General features: G+C 63.9%; 1 protein-coding gene across 1 annotated transcript; it reads right to left on the minus strand.

Annotated features, from left to right (window-relative positions):
* Positions 1-540: 540 nt before the first annotated feature.
* On the minus strand, positions 541-2245 carry PHLDA2 (pleckstrin homology like domain family A member 2). Its single transcript, XM_003774149.4, has 2 exons — positions 1585-2245; positions 541-914 (listed from the first exon to the last, which is right to left on the minus strand). Exon 1 carries the CDS (start codon positions 2043-2045, stop codon positions 1620-1622), a length of 426 nt encoding a protein of 141 aa, XP_003774197.1. The 5' UTR covers positions 2046-2245; the 3' UTR covers positions 541-914; positions 1585-1619.
* Positions 2246-15362: the final 13117 nt, after the last annotated feature.

Raw genomic sequence — 15362 nt, forward strand, 5'->3', positions numbered from 1 at the left:
CTCCACGGCCAGGGAGGGCCTTGAGGACCCGGGAGTTGCTTGTGAAGGACAGGCCACGGGCTCTGCTGGGGGCCCAGAGCCTTCCCAGCTCAGCTCTTGCCTCGGCTGTAGCACCTTGGCTCAGTCTCATGCCCCTGGGAGTCAGGGTGCTGCCCCTTAAAAGGCAGGAAGTCAATGACCCAGAGCCCTTTGATCTCCGATTGCGCCAGAGCTGACGCTCCCAGTTCCAAGAACTGGAAATCTTGAAAGGAATCATTTTACTCCCGAGCCCGGAGGTAAATCATGCTACCGGAAACGGGGGGAGGGGAGCCCCAAGGTCACACAGTGCAATTCCCCTGGGCCCTTTGTACCATCCCGCCCCCAGGCTGCCCCAGCCCGGCACCCCAGGGAGCCAAGCAGGGGGCTGAGGCGCTGAGGTTCGCTCCCGTTCCCCGGGGGGCAGCCCGGGCTCGCTCCCGTATCCCCCGGGGCAGCCGCTCCCGTTCCCGTGTGCTCCCCCTCCAAATCCCAAGCCGGAAAATGAGCTTCGGGCACCGCGGCTAAGAAAAAGTCAGCATTTCAAGGAGTTTATTTGGAATGGACGCGTCATGAAAAAATATTAAGACAATGTTCGAAGCCACTGAAATAAATAGAAATCTAGATCCTACAATAAGTTAAGGGCCGTGGCCCCCCAGCCAACGGCCACAGTGTTCCCGAGTCATTATAAATAAAGCGGCCGAGGGCCAGGCTCCGGGGGCCGCGGGGGCGGGTGGGTAGGGGGGCCGCTCCAGGGGCCAGCTCCCCAGTCCTGTGGGGGAGGGCCTGGCTCCGCTTGCTCCCCGCCCGCAGGGAGATCTGGCTCTCAGCTTCAGCCTCTTCCTTCGTGGGCGCTTTCGGTGCGACACAAGGTCCCCATCAAGTTCCAACCCAAAGCTCTGAGGAAGAGAAGACAAGAAATGGGTCAGCGCTAAAGCGGGAGTGGGGGAAAGGGCTTCCTTCCGGCCTCAAGATAAGAGCCGTGGGCAGGGCACCCCTAGGAGATCACCCGGGCGCCGGGCACAGCTCCTCCCAGCCTGGGGCCTCCCAGGGAGCGGAAGGGCTTCCACTGCGGAGACCCAGGGGCTCCCAGACCCCCCCCTCTCCAGGAGGTCTCCCAGGGCCCCGAATTCTTCCAGGCAAAATATCCTCCAGGGCCCATGGGGTGGAACCACAAGGAGACCCGTAGATGGTGGGGGGAGGGGGCGAGGAGCAGGAGATAAAGGCTTTGGGGATCCCGACCCGGGCAGAGTCCGAAGGCTGGCCCTGAGAGCCATCCCCAGTCTCCAGAGGGTAGAACACAGGTCCCACGGGCCGCTTCCCTAAGGGAGGCGTGGGCCGGGTCTCTCTTTCCGCCCCCCCCCCGCCCCCCTCCGACTCTCCCACTCCAAAGTCGGGGCAGCGGGAGTCAGGAGGTGGGAATTGGGGACGAGACCCGAAAGGCGCTGCCCTGAGCCCGCGCTCTCCGCCGACCCTCCCGGCCCCGGTTAGGACTCGGGGTCCCGGCTTGCGCCCGGGCGCCACAGGAAGGCCCCGGGGTCGGCGCGAGCCCGTCCCCCGCAGCCTCACCTGCTGTCTCTCGGTCAGTCGGACAGGCCGGCGGCTCAGGGCGCGCGGGCCAGCCGGCGCTCAGGCGGCCCCGCTTGCTCCCGCTCCCGCTCCCGCTCCAGTTCCTGTCGGCTCCTGAAATCCTCGATGGCGCGCTGGTTCTGGAAGTCGATGAGCGCCATGGTGATGGAGGCGTTCCAGCAGCTTTCGTCGGGGCAGCGGAAGTCGATCTCCTTGCGGTCCCTGGTGACTATGGTAAAATAGACGTGCTTGGCCGTGCGCTCCACGCAGTCCACCTTGAGGATGGAGTGGAAGCTCAGCTCCTTGGGGCGCGCGCCCCTGCGCGCCGCCGCCGGGCCGTCGGGGAACAGGCTCAGGCGGTCGGTGCTCAGCACCACCAGCTTCTTCTTCCAGAGCTGGAACAGGCTGTCGCTGCGCTTCTCCAGCTCGCCCTCGCGGAGCACGGCGCCCGGCACCTTCATGGCTCCCGACGCGGCTGCCTCGGACTCGTCCGCCCCCAGCGTGGACCGACTGCGGCGCCCGCGACGGCACCGACACAGAGCGGGAAGAGGGGCGGCGCAGCCCGGCTCTGCGGCGACGCGACGGACGGACGGACGGACGGGGCGGCTTCGGGGGCGCTGCGGGCGCGGCGGCGGCGGCGGCGGCTCCTCTGCGGGCCCGGGATGACGCTGACACTGTGGCCGCCGGCCCCGGGCCCCGGCTTTATGGAAGAGCGGCATCCTCCCGCCCCAGGGCCCGCCCCCCGCCCCGCCCAGGCCGGCCCGGTGCCTTCCATGTGCGCCGCGGCCACCGGCCGGCGCCCCGCCCCCTTCCCGGCCTCTTTGTCTTTCCGAGGCCCCAGATCGCCCCCGCCCGCTCCCCTGCCCCATCTGCCGCCCTCGCCGGGCCTCCCTCCCCCGGCACCAGCCTCCAGCCCAACACTCCCGGCGCCTTTCTCTTCTCCCAGCCGCTCTCTGGGGTCTCTTCCTTAGGACCCCTACTCCTCTTCACCCTTCCACCTTCCTCTCTCTCTGTCCATCTCTCTCTGTCTCTGTGTGTGTGTGTGTGTCTCTCTCTCTCTTTCTCTCCTTCTCTGTCTGTCTCTCTCTCTCCCTCTGTCTCTTTCTCTCCCTCTGTCTCTTTCTCTTTGTGTGTGTGTCTCTCTGTCTCTTTCTCTCTCTCTCCTTCTGTCTTTCTCTGTGTGTCTCTCTCTGTCTCTTTCTCTGTCTCTCTCTCCGTCTCTGTCTCTTTCGGTCTCTGTCTCTGTCTCTTTCTCTCTCTCTGTGTCTCTTTCTGTGTGTGTGTATCTTTCTATCTCTCTGTCTCTTTCTGTATCTCTCTCTCCCTGTCTCTCTGCCTTCCTTCCTTCCTCTTTCCCTCCCTTTCTCCTTCCCCTCCCCCTTTCTTCCTTCCTTCACACTTTCCTGCCTCCCTCCCTCTTTCCTCCCTTCCTTCCTTCTTCCTCCCCTCTCTTCCTTTCCCCTCCCCCTTCCTTTCTTCACACCTCCCTCCCGTCCTCCCCTCCCCCTTCCTCCCTTTTTCTTTCTCTTTCTCTTTCTTCCCCCCCCCTTAATTCTCCCCTCCCTCCCTGCCCCATTGCTCCCGGGTTCCCCTCCCCATCAAATTCTCAGAAACGTAACGCCCCCAGAATCCAACTCCCCCTTCCAACCCAAGCAACTCATCCTCCCCCCATCCCTTGAATAGGAAACCCAAACCAAGAAAACTTTCCCTGGGAAAAGGCTTTCCCCCACCCCCAATTCCAGGCCAAACCAACCTCCAAACTTCCTGGGCATGGGGAGGAAACTCCCAACCCCCCTCCACTCCCTCCACTCAACTTGCCCAACAACCCCCACCCCAAACCCCTCGCCTTTCTCCATCTCCCCCTTCCCAAGCAATCCACCCCAACCAACCACCCCACCTCCATCCCCCCCCCCAGGCCCAGAACCTCCCCCACCCCACCAAATTCTAAAGGCCTCCCTTGCAGGAACCAAAACAACCCTTTTCCAACAAAGGCTTAGTCAAAACTTATTAACCCAACTTTGACCTAAAACTCCCTTCCTCCCTCTCTCTCCCAATCCAAGAAGGAAACCCTAACTCACCCCCCCTAAGCATTCCCCACCTGGTGGAATGGAAAGCTCCCAGGGGTCAGTGGGGACTGCCCTTGGCTCTCCCCAGTCCCCCGTCCCTCAAAGGGCAGGCCCTGACTCGGCCTTGTGGGCTGAGGAGAGGAGGGGAGGGAGGGAAGGAGAGAACAGTGGAGAGGAGACCCTGGCCCTGCCCCGACACCCTTTGATGGCTCTGTCCCTTTGGGGCCATCTTGGAAACGGAGGAAGAAGTCTGATTGGGGAGCCAGGTTCCGCTTCTGCCTCTGTGGCCAGAAGTCATCCATTGCCTTGAGACCCCTTTCCTCCCCCTGATTCCCTCAGTCTATGATCCAGTGACTTGATCGAAAGCCAGAGCTCCTCCCCACCCCCAGCTTTTGAGGGAGGAGGGGGAAGACCTGGCCAAAGCACTGATTATGGGGAATGCTGGGAAGAGACCCCTGCCTGGACTCCATGGGTCATCGGTGCTGGACCTGGGGCCCGCGTGTTCCCCCCCCCCCCCCAGGGACAGGGACAGGGACAGGGACAGGGACAGGGAAGGGAAGGGAAGGGAAGGGAAGCAAAATTATTCAGGCTCTGTGCTAAGCACATATAAATTTGTGTGTATTTGGAAATATTAGCAAATCTGATCTTCCCCAGAACCCTGGAAGGAAGGGGCTGTGCAGGTCCGCATTTATACATTGTTCTAAGCTCCAGCTCATCTCCCGGGTTCTAGGCCAAGCTCGGATATTCCAGGTCTCATGGTCCCTCCCAAGCCTACCGTTCAGTGTTCAAAGGTTTTCTCTAGTTCTGGTATCCCATGTTCTATGATCTCTCTCAGCTCGGAAATTCTGGATCCCACGTTCTAAGGCCCTTCCCAGTTCTGATATCTCATATTCTGAAGTTTGAAGTCCCTTCCCAGCTCTGGTATCCCATGTTTGTGTTCTAAGGTTCCTCCCAGTTCCGACATCCTGTGTTCTAAGTTCGAACATGATGTTCTCTCCTGTTGCTGAGGTTCTAGGTTCCATGGGCCCCTCTACCTTCAGTCTGTCCTTGATATTCTTTGCAGTTACAGGTTGCTTGGTCTCTATGACACAAGGTATCCCTTCTGTCCTCCTCGGACTTATTTATCCTCAGAAGAGACGGGCCCAGTTAATAAGTCGGGGAGCTTGGGCTCCCACGCTGGACACTTTGCCCCCAGAGAGCACCCTGGGCCTGTCTCTGCCCTAAGGGAACTCAGAGTGCGGTGGAAGGCAGAGAGAGGAGGGAGGGGGTGAGGGTTCCACTAATGACACCTTCCATTTCCGCTGGGGCTTTCCCCAAGCAGCCCTGGGAAATGGGACTGGCAGGACTGGGATCTCCATTTCAGAGAGGTGGAAGCAGACTCAGAGAAAGGAAGGGAAATCGCCTGTGACTGCAGCGTTAGTCAGGTCCGAGTCATTACCCGGGCTCCGGAACCTGGACTTCAAAGTGTTCTTCCCCTTCCCTCCCCGACTCCCAGCCAGGTGATAAGTGATAAGGGTCACGGGAAACATGCCAAGAAAATGCTGTGGGGAGGGGCAGAAGGCCCAGTCACGGCTGGGCACTCAAAGCTTGCTGGGAAGATGGATGAGCCAATGGATGTACAAGGGAGCGATCACAAAGGTGAGGGAATGAATGAATGAATGAGGGAGTGACCGTGCAGGTGAGGGAATGAATGAATGAGTGAATGAGTAATTGGATCCTCAGGCCAAAGGAGGAAGGGAGATAGAGGAAGTGCTGGAAAATGCCATCTCCTCAGGCGAGCTCCCAGAGAACCTTGGAGCGGATCTGAACCTAAGTCCGGCCTTGAAATCCCGCCGACTCTGGGCTGACCGGCGCTTGGGCCGGCCAACCAAACACGGGCTCTGTGGGGAACGAAACAGCCCGCCGGCTTCCTCGCTGCTCAGGACCCCACTCGTTCCCCCGGTTCCTTTTTTAAAGGAGGGTCTTTGGGGACATTTGGGGAACAGGAACCAGTCAGGAGTCAACTCAAAGGGCAGCCCTAGGAAGCTGGCTGCCGGGTCTGCCTTAGGAGCCTTCTAATCCTTCCTGATTTGGGGGGTTTCCTGTCTGTGAGATAATGGGATCAGACTAGGTCTGGGCGTCCTTTTCGACCCTTCCCCCCCACACCCCCCAGAGCAGCAGGGACAGGGGAGTCAGTGTTTCCCAACAGGAGAAAAACAAATCCGATACCTGTGGGCCTGAAACCCTTTCTGGAACCCCTGGCGATCAGAGTTCAAAGGTTCTTTAAACCTTGGATGTGGAGCGGGGAGAGCCTTAGAACAGAGATTATCTTGATTAGCCATTTTTCCTCCACCTCCAAATTTACAAAGAAAAGGAAGATGAGAGACTGGGAGCCAGCGTGGCCAGTGCTCTGAGGGAGAGCAGTGGTGCTAGACCCTGCGGCCTGGTGACCCTCCGGGCCAGGGACCCATAGAGCTATGGCTCTGAGAGAGACAGGTCCCTCTGTGGCCTCGGTTTCCTTATCTCTAAAATGGGCATAAGAATGCCTGTAGTCTCTGGAGGATCCCCTGGACACATGAGCCCTCCTGGTCCGAGTTCGGGACTTTTCCTCATCGTTCTCATCTTCAGAGGCAGCACCGGCCCGAAGCCTTTGAACCCAAGCCCTTCCTGCCTCCTGGTCCCTTCCGGAGATGAGGCAGCCGCGGGCACCGGGAGGCGAGAGAACAATGGAGGTCTGTCTGCTTCTAAAGCCTCCCTCCAGTGGGGGCCGCTCAGGCGTTTCCTGGTCGGGGGAGGGCCGTCTCCCCCCCCGCTGGGGTCCTCCCTGGGACACAGGATGCGGATGCAGCCACCAGCGTCTCCTCCTGGCCCTCTGGCCCCGGCGTGGAAAGGGAGATCCTCCTCCAACTCCTGCCAGGCGCGGGCAGCCCCGAGCGGCTGCCACTGCCCAAGCGGGCCCTGCCAGGCTGCCCGTCTGAGGGCGCGGCCCAGAAAAGCAGGTCGAGAAGTGGCAAGTGTGGCCCCCAGCGCCCCAGAAGGCTCTGCTGCTGTCCCAGGGACCCCCAGGTGTCAGAGCAGACACTCACACACAGTGACACACTCACACTGACACACTCACACTGACACACTCGCACTCACACTGCGCGCAGTACAATGCAGAGGAGCCTTCGGCTCCGGGGATGGGATCTGGGCCGAAGCGCTGCCCCTGCTGCTTCCCTCCCCTGTTGGGGCCCCTCAGGCTCTCCCTCGGGGCACCGATTGGCCTTTGAGGGTCCCTGAAAGCTCGGGCCCTCCCGGCCTCAGATGTGCCGCAGCTGCTCCAGCCTCCGGCCCGGGCCCTCCCTGCAGCATCTCCCTCCTGGGGAGGCAGGAGTCACCTCTGGGTCCGGAGGGAGGGGGAGGGGGGAGAAAGGAGCCGATGAGCCCCCACTGAGGGAAGCCTGGCTCCCTGAGTCCGGGGCAGGAACTGAGCCTCAGAGCTGTCCCGCTTCCTCCCTGGGGCCGGGCAGGGTCTGGGGGCGGCTCAGCCAGAGGCCCGGAAGCTGACCCAGTAGGATGGGGGGGGGGGGCAGGAACGGCTTCCTTTGCTTTGCTCAGTGCCGGGCCAAAGGCGCATCCCATTGGGACTAACAGATTCCCAGTGAGCTGGTTTGGGGCTGGGACCCAGCCCCCCACAGGGCAGGGGCCTCCCCTTCAGCGCTGGGGGCTCAGGTACCGAGGACAGTTCCTGGCCCGGGGGCTGCGCTTCATACAAGGCTGGTGATTGGCTGATTGCTCGGTCCCGCCCATCTCCGAAGCCCGGGGCGCCCATCCTGCCTCGAAGGCCCTTCCCTCCAACAGCCTCAGTTTCCTCAAACGGTGGCTTGACCTGGGCGGGGGCCGGACTCGGGCGTCCCTTCTTGCTCTAGATCCAGGCTCCCACTCCCTGGGGTCGGGGCCTGCCTTCCCCAGGTGCCCCTCACAGGAGGGAGCCAGCAGGGGGCGGAGCAGAGAACGGAGGGCCAGTCCCTGGGCCAGGCTTGGGGGGGAGCTGGTTCCTGGGCCAGGGTTGGGGGGGTTGGTCTTGAGTGCTTGGGGACGGTCCTGGTCCCTGGGCCAGGCTTGGGGGGGGGGCTGGTTCCTGGGCCAGGGTTGGGCGGGGAGTGTCCCAGTGCCCCTGGGCCAGGCTTGGGAGCTGGTTCCTGGGCCAGGGTTGGGGGGGGAGCTGGTCCCAAGTGCTTGGGGGCCGGTCCCAAAGGTGAGCTTTCCTTGCCCTGGAGCAATGGGGGGCTCAGGGGCGGCTGGGGATGTGCCGCTGGCTTCCCGGGCTGCCTTCCACACGGGCCTTTGCCACAGCTTCCTTTTGGGGTGACTGCCCCCTTCTCTGCTACGTCAGCCCTCCCCCCCAGGGAGAAGGCCGGGCTCCCTCCCAGCTGTTCGCAGGCTGAACAAGCGGCCTGAGTCAGGGAGATACCCATCTTCTCACTCATCATCTTGAGTCACTTCCTGAAGCTCGAGGAGCCTCTCACCCAACGAGCCCGGCTTGTGTCATTCCGGGGCCTCAGGGAAAGCGCCTCCCGCTGGGGGGGGGGGGGCGCGCGGGCCGGGGACCCCCACCCTCCTCTTCTCCCCGTCCCAGCAGCCTCAGCTCTTCTCGGGGCATCGATTGGTCCCGACACTCCCTGGGTCAGCTTTGAGACTCGATTTCTCTGGGAGAAGAAAGTGGGGGATGAGGGGGAGGAAACGGGAAGGTCCCAAAGGGCTTGGGAGAAACAGTCAATTTATTCTCTTTGACCCCAAAGGGCGGAACCAGGAGAAAAGGGGGAGGCAGATTTAGGCTTTTTTTAGAAATCGTCCCAAGGGGGGAGAAAGAGAGGGTTCCCCCTCCCCCCATCCCTGGCACCTGGAGGAGTTGGTGGAGATTGTTGCCCGGTACCGGGGCCATTGAGGGCCCTTCCTTCTCGAGGATGCCGGGATTCCCCGGGACCTCATCCTGTTCCCTAGGGCCAGCGGGAAGGGGGCCAGACACCCCCTCTTTGGCTCCCCCACAGCTCCCAGCTGGCCCGGCTGAAGGCCACGGGAGGTGACTGTTGGGCCGCTTCCCAGGGGTCACCACGGAGGGCTGGGAAAACCAGAGCTGGTGACTAAGGTCCTGTCACTGCCCAGCAGGCGGTGGGCGGGCGCCACCTGAAGAAAGTGAGATGCCCGCAGGCCCTGCCTTGCCGGTCCCGCCTGGTTTCAGGCGCAGCCTTCCCTCCCTGTTAATCCTCCCATCCCGGGCCGTCTCCCGGGCGAGGCTGGGGCCTCTGCTTTCCAGCTTCCCGGGCGTCGGGAGCTCCATGAGGCCGGGGTTCCGGGCCCACGGCTCAGGGCCCGGTCCGGATCCCAGGACACGGCAGACGCCCAGAGCCTGGGCTGGGGAAACCGAGGCAGAGACCGAATTGTGACCGACCTGGCCCCGGCCCCAGAGCCCAAACAAGCGGGAAATGGGGGGTGTGGGGAGGCAGCTGGGAAGCATCTCAGCTGGCATCTTGGGGCCCTGAACTTTCATTCCCAGGAAGATGAGTCCTAAGGAGCAGGGGGACGGGGCAAGGGATGGAGAAGGAGCCGGCGCCGCCCAGGGCTGGCCGGGGCAGCTGGGGAAGGCTCGGACCCCTCAGAGGGGCCACGTGGACAGGCAGATTCCCTCCCCCCCAACAGGGGATAGACCAAGAATGATATAAAGATGACCTGACACATGGGGGGACAGCAGCAGAGCTTGGAGAAATCAGGGAGGGCTTTGTGGAGGAGGCAGGGCTTGGGCATCCTCTTGCAAGGAGAGGGGGGAGGGCATGGCAGGCACAGGGGATGTTTGGGGCAAAGGCTCGGAGGTGGGAGATGCTTTTTTGGGGACTTTCTGTTAAAGGGGGACCAGGGGGAAAAGGGGAACCTTAGGATCTGACTTTGGGCCCAAAGGTAAAGGGGGAAAGGCCAGGTTGTAGTTTAACCTTTGGGCCTTTGGGAGCCACGGGGACTAAGGGTACTGGGGGACCCCTGGGCCTTAACAATTTCCCTGCCAAAATGGGGAACCGGACCTCCTTGAGGGAGGGGCCTGGAGGGAAGGGGGCCTCCCCTTCCCAGTGGGATTCCTTTGGACCAAGGGAGCCTTTTGGGGATTGGAGAGAGCTGGGCAGAATCCCTCAGAGGCTTTTCCTCCATGGGGCGGGCCGGGAGAAGGGCCAGGAGCCCCGGGAGGAAGGTTGGGCGGGCCAGGGCCCAAGGAAGGGCCGGGTGGGCGTCAGGAGCCCAGAGAAGGGGCAGATGGGTGCCAGGAGCCCCAGGGAAGGGCTGGGTGGGAGCCAGGCGCCTCGGAGAAGAGTTGGGTGGGCCTCAGGAGCCCCAGCCCAGCCCCGGCTTAGCCCCCCAAGGGAAGGAACTTGCCGGGCCCCTGGGGGGGGCCGGGCCCGCGCCCAAGGCTCCAAAGGGCTCCTCTCACTTGCAGGCCATCCCTCCCCCCTGCTCCCCCTCCCCCGCCCCCTGCCCTCGGGGCTCCGCATGGGGGAAGCCTGGCCCTGGGCCTGAGGCCCACAGGGGCCAAGCCCAGGCCCGAAGGGGCCCAGCAGCCACTTGGTCTAAGCCCCTTGTTTACAGAGCAGGAAACGGGACCAGCTCTTCCGGAGGCTGAGAAGAAGCCTCGGAGCGGAGAGATTCGCACCCAGCTCCTGCTCTCGAGCCAGGGCTCGGACCACCCGCCTCTCCGAGGGGCTGGCCAACCAGAAGCCGCCATTAAAAGGAAAGGCAGCGGGGCTGTCTGGGAGGGGGCCTAGTTTCAGAATCGGGGCTCCAGGCCCAGCCTCTACAAGCCTGAGACGCGGCTCAGCCCCTGTCCCGGCTGCTAATGTGGAGGTCGGCTCCATCGGCCCTCCCAGGGCCACGTCCAAGAAGGTGCCATTCACAGACCCTGACCGGCCAAGGTTTGAGGGGCCCTGGAGAGGGCCCCCTGGGGCCACAGACCCCACTGCAGAGGGGCCAAGGACTGGGAGGCCGGGACCATGGAGGCCGGGACCATGGAGGGCCGGACCCGGGGAGGCCGGGACTGCGGAGGCTGGGACTGCAGGAGGCCGTCACTGCAGGAAGCCCGGGACTACTGGAGGCCAGGACTGCGGGAGGTTGGGACTGTGGGAGGTCGGGATCATGGAGGCTGGACTGGGAGGTTGGGACCATGGGGGCCAGGGACTGGAGGTTGGGACTGCGGGAGGTTGGGACTGCGGGAGGCCGGGACTGCGGGAGGTTGGGACTGCGGGAGGCCAGGACCCGGGAGGCCGGACCTTGGGTTGGGACCGCGGGAGTTGGGATCGGGAGGCCGGACTTGGAGGCCACCGTGGGAAGGTTGGGACTGCGGAGGCTGGGACTGCGGGAGGGCCACCGCAGGGCCCCTCACTGGAGGCCAGAACGGGGAGGCCGGGACTGCGGCACCCCCCGGGAGGGCCGGGGTCCCGGGTCCCCCCCCCACCGCTGAAGGACTGGTGCCGGGGACGGGAGACGCTCATGGAGGTCGGGGCCCCTCAGACCTGGGCTCGAGCTCTCGCTGGTGTCTCCCTGGGCCGAACCCAGGGCCCCTCCCCCAAGTCCCCCCGGGAGAGAGCTCTCGGCACCGCCTCCTCCGGCGGCCCTGGGGACCCGCACCCGCTGCCCCCTAATTACCCCCAAACAAGCAGTTTGAAGGAGGCGGCGGAGGGAAGCCCGGTTCTCACCCATTCCCCGCCTCCTATAAAAGGTTTTCTGTAATTTTTCCTGTGGGGGGGAGGATTTTTTTGGCCCAGACTTTTTGGGGGGGGGGGGAGGGGGGGTTTTTGGGGCCAAGGGAGGGGAGTTGGGGCCTGGGCGTGTTCCCGCCTTTTGGGGGAATTAATTTTTCAAGCCTTCCCTTTAGAGGGAGGATGGAGGGGGCCCCACGTTTGGGGCCTGCCCCTTCCCCCTCCCCCAGCCTTCCCTACAGCTGGGCTCAGGCCTCCATGAGGGCAGTTCCCTTGTCGGGGCCCTAGGGGGCGGTCTCAGGAAGGTGCGGGGCCTCGGCCTCTGCCCTCGGTACCGAGGGAGACCCTCCCGGCCTAACGCGCGCGGCCCCGCGGCCCGGCCAGGCTGGAGAGAAAGTGGCGCGGAGCGGGCGCCGGCCCCAACCCCATCCTGGACCCTCGGGGCTGAGCTTCGGCCTCGCAGGCCCGCCCCCTCCTCCCGGGGCCGTTTTCCATCAGAGGCCCCTCCCTTAGCTTCCCCGGGCCCAAGACCATCTGTAAATGAGGGGATCCTGCCAATTTGGGCTCGGGATTTTTTTTTACCCCCCGCCTTTTTTTTGTTTTGTGCCTTGGCCTAGTGCCTTGGAATAGTAGGTGCCAAATCAATGTGCACTGCTGGGAATTTGACAAACGCAGTGATGGGCCCAGGCCCCTTGGTCGGGCCTGGGCGACCTCTAGCTCCCCGGCACGCGCGGCGGGCCCGCCTGTCCCCTCGCTGCCCGCGGACCTGCCCCGGTTCCCGGTTCCCCGCCCGGAAGGGAGGCCGTGGGGGGCGTGGCCAGAGGAGGCCGAGGCCGGGCTCCAGGGTGCCTATTCTTGGCAGAGGGAGGGCGGGCAAGGGGGGTTGCCGGGACGGGGCGAAAAGTGGCTGAGCCTGGAGCCCGGGGGCGGGGTTTAAGGAGGCGCTTGGAAAGGGGAGCGGGGCTAATGGGGCTGGGTCTGTGGGGCCCAAGCCTAGGGGCCAGGGGAGGGGGGGATTGGGAGGGCGGAGGGTTTTTTTCCTTACGGGGTGAGGGGGCAGAGTTTTTTCTGGAAATTTGGTTTTCTGTAAATGAGGGGGTGGGAGGGCCTGGGAAGGATTAAAGGTTTCTTGGTTTTTGGTTTGTAAAAGGGTTTGAGAATTTTTGCCTTGGGTTTGCTAGGCGTTTCCTTTCCTGGGATTTTTTAAGGGGTTAGGTTTTGCCTGTTTAGACTTTGGTTTAATTGAAAATTTGTGCAATTGGATTGGAGATTGCGGCTTTGGGGTTTGGGGTTATTTTGCTTTTGTTTTTTTGGGAGTGCTGGGAGGGTTTTGGTTTGTTGTTTTCTTGGTGTTTTTGGATTTTGGGTATTGGGAGGTTTTAGGGGGGGGGGGGTTTGGGGGTTTTAGTTATTTTTTGGGGGTTTTGGTTTGGGTGTTGGTTGGGTTTTTTACAAAGGGGTTTTAAGTTAATGGGTTACGGGGTTGTTTAGGGGTAATTAGGTTGAGTTAGGTTAAGAGAATTTTGGGAAATTGTAAGAGTTCGGAAGTTGAGGGAAATTGAGAGGGGGTGGAAAGGGTTGGTTGGGGAGATGAGTTGAGATGGATTTTAATTTTTTATTTATTTCTTGTTTTTTTTTTCTTTTCTTCAAGATTTGAGTGTTCTACCCTTGGGCTACTAGGGAGTCTAGGGAGGGGGTTTTGGGGATTGCAGTAGTTTAAATTTAACTAATTTGTGTTGGGAGAGTTTTGGGGTTGGGAGACACAAGACTAGAGGTAAGCCCTTTTTTGGTTTTTGTTGGGGTGACTAAAGGGCAGTGTGTGGGAGATGAGGGTGGGGACGGGGTGTTTGGGCTTGGGGGGGGAGGGGGGGGGTTTGGGGGAGGGGGGGGGTTTGTTTGGGGGGGGAGGGGAGGGGGTTGGGGTTTGGGGGGGAGGGAGGGGGGGGGTTTGGGGAAGGGGAGGCCCGGGGTTTGGGGGAGCGGGAGGGAGGGGGGGTGTTTGGGGGAAGGGGGTTTGGGGGACAGGGGGGGGGGGGGTTTGGGGAGGGGAGGGGGGGCCGGGGTTTGGGGGGGGGAGGGGGCCTTGGGCCTTGGGGGAGGGGAGGGGGGGGCTTGGGGACGGGGGAGGGGCTCGGGCCTGGGGGAGCGGGAGGGGGGGGGCCCGGGCCTGGGGGACGGGGGGGGGGGGCAGGGTGGGAGGGCGGCGGCTGGCCGGGAGCAGAGAGGGAAGCCCTCCGTGCTGCGCTCCCAGCCTGGGTGGCCCAGGGGTGGAGGCCGGAGACCAAAGTCCCCTTCCCACAGGAAGCGTGGGAGGCGGCCCGGTCCCGCCCGCTTCCCCGTTAGGGGCGGGTTTGTAGCCCGGGCCCGGAAGGTCCACGGACAAGGGGCCTCTGGTGCTGGCCCAGGGAGGGCCCCTTCCCCCCCTCCCCGTTTGGGTCCCAGCGTCCCTTCCTGCAGCCGCCCCCCTGGGCTGCCAGGCCCGGGGAAGGGAGGGGCAGGGACCGGGTCGCCGTGGGGAGCCTCCCCCAACTGTGTGCCTCAGTGACCTCCGCCCGGCTCCCTCCTGGAGCAAAGGCCAAAGGGCAGGGGGGGGCAGAGGGCACAGGCAGCCCCCCGGGCCCTCCCGGTCAGTCTTAGCAGGAAGGACCCGAGGCCGGGCGGGCACAGCCCCCGGGACCGCCGGGCCGGACTCACAACCGGCCTCGAATCCGAATCAATCCCCTGGAGCCGGCACCTGCTCCAGGCAAGGTCCCCGAGGGAAGGGACCATTATGGCTTCATTTTTCAGTTGAGGAAACTGAGGCAGGCCGGGGGTTGGGGGGAGGGACGGCCAGGAAGGTCCCCAGTTGGATTAGAACTCTGGTCTCCCTGCCTGGGGCTCCAGCGCCGCAAGCCCGTGGCGCCCCCTGGCGGCCCAAGGGCGAAAACAGCCCCAGTGACTTATGCTTCCGGAGCGCTGGGCCAGGGTCACCCGCCCACGGGCCGCTTCTCGTTTATCCCTTTGTGAAGGGGCCAGAAGTCCGGCTGAGGGGGTGGGGCCCAGGCGGGAGTGCTCCCCACAACGTCCCCATCCTCCCCATGGGCCGGGAGCCCCCGGGGGGCAGAAGCCGGCCCTGCAGCACTTTCCCCAGCGCCTGTGGGACCCGAAGGTTTCACTATCGGCTCTCCCAAGCCCCGCAGGCCGGGCCCCATGACCCTAAGCCCCCCCGCTTCTGCCCGGATTGTCCGGCCCTGGGGGCCGCTCGGCCCGCTCTCCACCCACTTCTGACCGTTTCTCCCCGGTCCCTAGGCTGTTGGCTGCCCTAACTGCCCCCAACTGCCAGCGGCCCCCAGGGTTCCGTGCGGCTCTGGGCCCCGGTGAGGAGCCGACCCGCCTCCCCGCGGCCGCCCGGCCCGGCTGGGGCCCCTGGGGAGTCCCTGTCCCCAGGGAACCCCACGGGTAAAGGGGGGGCGGCCCCGGCCCGGGGCCCTTGGCCCCCCCTGGGCGCCCCCGGCCTCGGGCCTGCAGACCCCTGGAGCAGGGAGCCCGAGGGGCCCGGCCACGGGCGCCCTCTCTGTGCCCCGACTTGGCCGGCGGCTCCTGCTGGGAGCCGGGGGTTTGCAGCCGCTTCTGTAGCCTCGTCGCCCGCCTGGGGGGGCCATGAGCTCCCCAGCCCGGGCCCTGTTTAAGCCCCGGGCCGGCAGAGCCCGGCTGGAGAGGCGGATTCCGGGGTCTGGGCCCGGAAGGCAGCCCCTGGGGGTTTGGAGGCCGGGCCCGGGGCGGGGGGCCGATCGGGGAGCAGAGGCTGGAAAGCCCAGAGCCAGACTCCGCGGCCCGGGCGCTTCCGGCTCCCTCCGAGCCCCCAATCCCCCAGCCTCTTAGCTGGAGAAGATGAGGAGGATCGTGGGGGCTCCGCTGCCCAAGCGCTCCGAGGGCCACACCCCGGGAAATCGTCTCTCCCCATCTTACAGAAGGGAAAACGGAGGCCGCCCCGGAGCAGCCGCCGCTCCCGCGGCCCCCAGGTTTTGTGCTCCAACAT

The sequence above is a fragment of the Sarcophilus harrisii genome, chromosome 6 (genome assembly GCF_902635505.1).
Source record: "Sarcophilus harrisii chromosome 6, mSarHar1.11, whole genome shotgun sequence".
Lineage (NCBI taxonomy): Eukaryota > Metazoa > Chordata > Mammalia > Dasyuromorphia > Dasyuridae > Sarcophilus > Sarcophilus harrisii.